Here is a 7,500-nt window from a genome sequence, read left to right as displayed (position 1 = left end):
ACTGCATACTACAAAGTGTTCACTGCATACTACAAAGTGTTCACTGCATACTACAAAGTGTTCACTGCATACTACAAAGTGTTCACTGCATACTACAAAGTGTTCACTGCATACTACAAAGTGTACACTGCATACTACAAAGTGTTCACTGCATACTACAAAGTGTACACTGCATACTACACTGCATACTACAAAGTGTACACTGCATACTACAAAGTGTACACTGCATACTACAAAGTGTACACTGCATACTACAAAGTGTACACTGCATACTACACTGCATACTACAAAGTGTACACTGCATACTACAAAGTGTACACTGCATACTACAAAGTGTTCACTGCATACCACAAAGTGTTCACTGCATACTACAAAGTGTTCACTGCATACTACAAAGTGTACACTGCATACTACAAAGTGTTCACTGCATACTACAAAGTGTTCACTGCATACTACAAAGTGTTCACTGCATACTACAAAGTGTACACTGCATACTACAAAGTGTTCACTGCATACTACAAAGTGTACACTGCATACTACAAAGTGTTCACTGCATACTACAAAGTGTACACTGCATACTACAAAGTGTACACTGCATACTACAAAGTGTACACTGCATATTACAAAGTGTTCACTGCATACTACAAAGTGTTCACTGCATACTACAAAGTGTTCACTGCATACTACAAAGTGTTCACTGCATACTACAAAGTGTTCACTACAAAGTGTACACAAAGTGTTCACATACTACAAAGTGTTCACTGCATACTACAAAGTGTTCACTGCATACTACAAAGTGTTCACTGCATACTACAAAGTGTTCACGGCATACTACAAAGTGTTCACTGCATACTACAAAGTGTTCACTGCATACTACAAAGTGTTCACGGCATACTACAAAGTGTACCCTGCATACTACAAAGTGTACAAGTGCATTGTAATAACTATGCATCCTAGACAGAGAACACAGTACCTTGGTCAATTCGTCTATAAGCACAAACGTTTTGGCAGTAGGACACTTTGAAGGAGTTGTTGACAGGAGATTCCTTCAGCTTCCTACAACTGCACACAGGCTGACTCAAAAAGCAGCATTTAAATTATATATTTATTGTTATACTTTCTTTATGAAAAGGTTCATGTCTTGTCCTGTCCTGTCCTGTGCTGTGCTGTCCTGTCCTTTCCTGTTCTGTCCTGTCCTGTGCTGTCCTGTCCTTTCCTGTTCTGTCCTGTCCTGTCCTGTCCTGTGCTGTCCTGTCCTGTGCTGTCCTTTCCTTTCCTTTCCTGTCCTGTTCAGTCCTGTCCTGTCCTGTTCTGTCCTGTCCTGTCCTGTCCTGTGCTGTCCTTTCCTTTCCTGTCCTGTTCAGTCCTGTCCTGTCCTGTCCTGTCCTGTCCTGTCCAGTCCTGTCCAGTCCTGTCCTGTCCTGTCCTGTTCTGTTCAGTCCTGTCCTGTTCTGTTCAGTCCTGTCGCTGCAGATAATGGGGGGGGGCAGCCAGGTGTGGAGGTGTTTGGGTGTGACTGGGTTATCTGTGTCTGAAAATAGATCTCACAAGGCCCTCAGTCTGGCCAGTAGAGCTTCTACATCAGAGTCTCCATTGGTGTTGCTGGGACATGATGAAGACTCACTCTCTACCTCAACCTCTCTCTCCTTCTCCCTCCCTCTTCCCATCCCTCTCTCATTCTCCCTCCCTCTCTCCATCCCCGTGTCTCGGTCCATCCCGGTGGTGGTTATGGGTTTGTGTCCTCCTGGTTCCCGACGCAGCGGGCCCCTGCTCCTGGCCGTGGCAGACCCCGTAGCGTTGGGCGGATGTCCCTCTGTGTCATAACGAGCCTCCTTCGTGGACGCCAGTCCTCTCTGTCCTCTCGCAGCCGCCCCCATCACCGACGCTGTGCTCACATTGATATTCTGCCGGGACCGCGACCTTTGTAAAGGTGTCTTTGTGTTTTCTGAGGGGAAAAGAGAGAGAGGAGGAGGAGGAAGAGGAGAGATGAGAGAGGCAGAGGAGGAGAGATGAGAAAGAGGGATAAGAAGGATAGTGAGAGAGTCAGAATGAGAGTTGTACACACACACACACACATACACACACACACACACACACACACACGTTTCCACTATGATTGTAGAGGGGATAATTAATGTCAGTGATGTCTCATGTGGACGATTCACCAGTCAGTGTGCCGGCTGGGTGACCCAACCTAACGAGCCAGGAGACGACCCAACCCAACGAGCTAGGAGACGACCCAACGAGCTAGGAGACGACCCAACGAGCTAGGAGACGACCCGACGAGCTAGGAGACGACCCAACGAGCTAGGAGACGACCCGACGAGCTAGGAGACGACCCGACGTGCCAGGAGAGCTAGGAGACGACCCGACGTGCCAGGAGACGACCCGACGTGCCAGGAGACGACCCGACGAGCCAGGAGACGACCCGACGAGCCAGGAGACGACCCAATGAGCCAGGAGACGACCCAATGAGCCAGGAGACGACCCAATGAGCCAGGAGACGACCCAACCCAATGAGCCAGGAGACGACCCAACGAGCTAGGAGACAACCCAACGAGCTAGGAGACAACCCAACGAGCTAGGAGACAACCCAACGAGCTAGGAGACAACCCAACAAGCTAGGAGACAACCCAACAAGCTAGGAGACAACCCAACGAGCTAGGAGACAACCCAACGAGCTAGGAAACAACCCAACAAGTCTTATTAGATAGGTCTAGTGTCCTATTAGATAGGTCTAGTGTCCTATTAGATAGGTCTAGTGTCCTATTAGATAGGTCTAGTGTCCTATTAGATAGGTCTAGTGTCCTATTAGATAGGTCCAGTGTCCTATTAGATAGGTCCAGTGTCCTATTAGATAGGTCCAGTGTCCTATTAGATAGGTCCAGTGTCCTATTAGATAGGTCCAGTGTCCTATTAGATAGGTCTAGTGTCCTATTAGATAGGTCTAGTGTCCTATTAGATAGGTCTAGTGTCCTATTAGATAGGTCTAGTGTCCTATTAGATAGGTCTAGTGTCCTATTAGATAGGTCCAGTGTCCTATTAGATAGGTCCAGTGTCCTATTAGATAGGTCCAGTGTCCTATTAGATAGGTCCAGTGTCCTATTAGATAGGTCCAGTGTCCTATTAGATAGGTCCAGTGTCCTATTAGATAGGTCCAGTGTCCTATTAGATAGGTCTAGTGTCCTATTCGATAGGTCTAGTGTCCTATTCGATAGGTCTAGTGTCCTATTCGATAGGTCTAGTGTCCTATTCGATAGGTCTAGTGTCCTATTAGATAGGTCTAGTGTCCTATTAGATAGGTCTAGTGTCCTATTCGATAGGTCTAGTGTCCTATTAGATAGGTCTAGTGTCCTATTAGATAGGTCTAGTGTCCTATTCGATAGGTCTTATGAACAGACAGGGATCTAGTATCCTATTAGATAGGTCTAGTACCCCCACACCCCTCTCCTACCCCCTCACCCCTCTCCTACCCCCTCGCCCCTCTCCTCTCCCTACCACCTCGCCCCTCTCCTACCCCCTCGCCCCTCCCTGCCCCCTCGCCCCTCTCCTACCACCTCGCCCCTCTCCTACCCCCTCGCCCCTCTCCTACCCCCTCGCCCCTCTCCTACCCTCTCGCCCTCTCCCTACCCCCTTTCTCCTACCCCCTCACCCCTCTCCTACCCCCTCACCCCTCTCCTACCCCGGGGTGGACAAACTGCACCCTATCCCCTTTATACGTATAGGGATCTGGTAAAAAAGTAGTGCACTATACAGGGAATAGGGTCTAAAGTAGTGCACTATACAGGGAATAGGGTCTAAAGTAGTGCACTATACAGGGAATAGGGTCTAAAGTAGTGCACTATACAGGGAATAGGGTCTAAAGTAGTGCACTATACAGGGAATAGGGTCTAAAGTAGTGCACTATACAGGGAATAGGGTCTAAAGTAGTGCACTATACAGGGAATAGGGTCTAAAGTAGTGCACTATACAGGGAATAGGGTCTAAAGTAGTGCACTATACAGGGAATAGGGTCTAAAGTAGTGCACTATACAGGGAATAGGGTCTAAAGTAGTGCACTATACAGGGAATAGGGTCTAAAGTAGTGCACTATACAGGGAATAGGGTCTAAAGTAGTGCACTATACAGGGAATAGGGTCTAAAGTAGTGCACTATACAGGGAATAGGGTCTAAAGTAGTGCACTATACAGGGAATAGGGTCTAAAGTAGTGCACTATGTAGGGAATAGGGTCTAAAGTAGTGCACTATACAGGGAATAGGGTCTAAAGTAGTGCACTATACAGGGAATAGGGTCTAAAGTAGTGCACTATGTAGGGAATAGGGTCTAAAGTAGTGCACTATGTAGGGAATAGGGTCTAAAGTAGTGCACTATACAGGGAATAGGGTCTAAAGTAGTGCACTATACAGGGAATAGGGTCTAAAGTAGTGCACTATACAGGGAATAGGGTCTAAAGTAGTGCACTATACAGGGAATAGGGTCTAAAGTAGTGCACTATACAGGGAATATGGTCTAAAGTAGTGCACTATGTAGGGAATAGGGTCTAAAGTAGTGCACTATGTAGGGAATAGGGTGCCATAAGGCTCTGGTCTAAAGTAGTGCACTATATAGGGAATAGGGTGCCATAGGGCTCTGGTCTAAAGTAGTGCACTATATAGGGAATAGGTTGCCATAGGGCTCTGGTCTAAAGTAGTGCACTATATAGGGAATAGGATGCCATAGGGGAAGCAGAGTGTGTCCAGGGTTCACAGCGTCTACTAGGGAAACGGACTGAACAGGGTCTCAGTCCTGTCTGAATGAACACTGAAACACAGTGTTCTGGAGCAGCTTCAAATGAACCAGCCCGAGTTCTGCACTGGGGGTCTGTCTGACTGGTGATTGGTTGGCCTAACCCTCTTAGAAACCCAGGGACGACGGACAGAGAGCAAGGTCCTGTAGGCTGTTATTACACTGAGTTAATTATTCTGAGACTACTGGGCAGAGAGAGAGAGAGAGAGAGAGAGAGAGAGAGAGAGAGAGAGAGAGAGAGAGAGAGAGAGAGAGAGAGAGAGAGAGAGAGAGAGAGAGAGAGAGAGAGAGAGAGAGAGAGAGAGAGAGAGAGAGAGAGTCTGGGTGTCTCAATACAAGGGCACGTCTTGTCTATCAATTACTTATACTGAACAGGTTTGATTATTTTAGGCTGTTGACCAATAGAAAGTGTTCTCTGGGTCACATGTTCTGTCACTGTTGCAGCTTCCTGATAGCTGGAGAGAGGTGAGGTCAACCCTGGCAGTTGTCTGTCTATACAGAGGAGGTAGTTTAGATTGGACCTGGGCTACAGAACCCAATGAGACACATCAGTCAGAGACTTCACTACAGCTCTGAGCTGAGGCCAGAGGGTTTATTTTAGTTTGACTGTGATGACTAACCGCCATTTCACAGTGATTTCACACTTCACAGCCTGAATGGTGAAGAGATGTGGAGAGAGGGAGAGAAGGGTGAGAGAGAGAGATGTGGAGAGAGAGAGATGTGGAGAGAGGGAGAGCAGGGTGAGAGAGAGAGATGTGGAGAGAGAGAGAGCAGGGTGAGAGAGAGATGTGGAGAGAGGGAGAGCAGGGTGAGAGAGAGAGATGTGGAGAGAGGGAGAGCAGGGTGAGAGAGATGTGGAGAGAGAGGGAGAGCAGGGTGAGAGAGGGAGAGATGTGGAGAGAGAGTGGAGAGCAGGGTGAGAGAGAGAGATGTGGAGAGAGAGATGTGGAGAGAGAGAGAGATGTGGAGAGAGGGAGAGCAGGGCGAGAGAGAGAGATGTGGAGAGAGGGAGAGCAGGGTGAGAGAGAGAGATGTGGAGAGAGAGAGAGATGTGGAGAGAGGGAGAGCAGGGCGAGAGAGAGAGATGTGGAGAGAGGGAGAGCAGGGTGAGAGAGGAGAGAGAGAGAGGGAGAGCAGGGTGAGAGAGAGAGAGAGACAGGAGAGAGGCAGACAGAGCGAGACAGACAAAGAGAGAGAGACAAATCATAGAATCAACGATTAAAGACTCCCAGAACCCACTGGATTCTCCAATTACACTGAATGAACTACAGGACAAAATATAAACCCTCCAACCCAAAGAAATCTCTGTGGGGTGGATGGTATCCTAATGAAATTGTTAAATATACAGACCAATTGGCTATACTTTAAACTCTTTAACGTCATCCTCAGTTCTGGCAAACTCTCCAATATTTGGAACTAAGGACTGATCACTCCAATCCACAAAAGTGGAGACAAATTTGAGCTCATTAACTACCAGGGGATATGCGTCAGCAGTAACCTTGGGAAAATCCTCTGCATTATCATTAACAGCAGACTCGTACATTTCCTCAATGAAAACAATGTACTGAGCAAATGTCAAATTGTTTTTTTTTTAACCAAATCACCGTACGACAGACCACGTATTCACCCTGCACACCCTAATCAACAAACCAACCAAAACAAAGGCAAAGTCTTCTCATGCTTTGTTGATTTCAAAAAAGTTTTTGACTCAATTTGGAATGAGGGTCTGCTATACAAACTGATGGAAAGTGGTGTTGGGGGTAAAACATACGTAAAATAATAAAGATGTCTGTTCCACCAACCACGTCGGAGGGTTAGATGTCTGTTCCACCAACCACATTAGAGGGTAGATGTCTGTTCCACCAACCACGTTGGAGGGTAGATGTCTGTTCCACCAACCACGTTAGAGGGTAGATGTCTGTTCCACCAACCACGTCGGAGGGTAGATGTCTGTTCCACCAACCACGTTAGAGGGTAAGATGTCTGTTCCACCAACCACGTTAGAGGGTAAGATGTCTGTTCCACCAACCACGTTGGAGGGTAGATGTCTGTTCCACCAACCACGTTAGAGGGTAGATGTCTGTTCCACCAACCACGTCGGAGGGTAAGATGTCTGTTCCACCAACCACGTTAGAGGGTAGATGTCTGTTCCACCAACCACGTTAGAGGGTAAGATGTCTGTTCCACCAACCACGTTAGAGGGTAAGATGTCTGTTCCACCAACCACGTTGGAGGGTAAGATGTCTGTTCCACCAACCACGTTGGAGGGTAAGATGTCTGTTCCACCAACCACGTTAGAGGGTAAGATGTCTGTTCCACCAACCACGTAGGAGGGTAAGATGTCTGTTCCACCAACCACGTTAGAGGGTAGATGTCTGTTCCACCAACCACGTTAGAGGGTAGATGTCTGTTCCACCAACCACGTTAGAGGGTAATATGTCTGTTCCACCAACCACGTTAGAGGGTAATATGTCTGTTCCACCAACCACGTTGGAGGGTAAGATGTCTGTTCCACCAACCACGTTGGAGGGTAGATGTCTGTTCCACCAACCACGTTAGAGGGTAGATGTCTGTTCCACCAACCACGTTGGAGGGTAGATGTCTGTTCCACCAACCACGTAGGAGGGTAGATGTCTGTTCCACCAACCACGTTGGAGGGTAAGATGTCTGTTCCACCAACCACGTTAGAGGGTAAGATGTCTGTTCCACCAACC

The 7,500-nt window shown here is 47.6% G+C and overlaps 2 protein-coding genes across 2 annotated transcripts in view; one reads left to right on the top strand and one right to left on the bottom strand.

Annotated features, from left to right (window-relative positions):
- Window positions 1–7,500, top strand: part of LOC135572533 (protein diaphanous homolog 3-like) — a 411,549-nt gene that overhangs the window by 167,138 nt on the left and 236,911 nt on the right. The window lies entirely within an intron of this gene.
- LOC135573109 (protein diaphanous homolog 3-like) overlaps window positions 750–7,500 on the bottom strand; it is a 166,313-nt gene continuing 159,562 nt past the window's right edge. Inside the window, exon 4 of the mRNA XM_065022100.1 lies at window positions 750–1,945. Within this exon, the coding sequence (XP_064878172.1) occupies window positions 1,545–1,945 (401 nt within the window). The 3' untranslated portion in view covers window positions 750–1,544. The remainder of the gene's footprint in view (window positions 1,946–7,500) is intronic.

Source organism: Oncorhynchus nerka, linkage group LG2, assembly GCF_034236695.1.
Source record: "Oncorhynchus nerka isolate Pitt River linkage group LG2, Oner_Uvic_2.0, whole genome shotgun sequence".
NCBI lineage: Eukaryota > Metazoa > Chordata > Actinopteri > Salmoniformes > Salmonidae > Oncorhynchus > Oncorhynchus nerka.
Note: the sequence above shows the minus strand (reverse complement) of the source record. Positions and strands in the feature narration are given on the sequence as shown.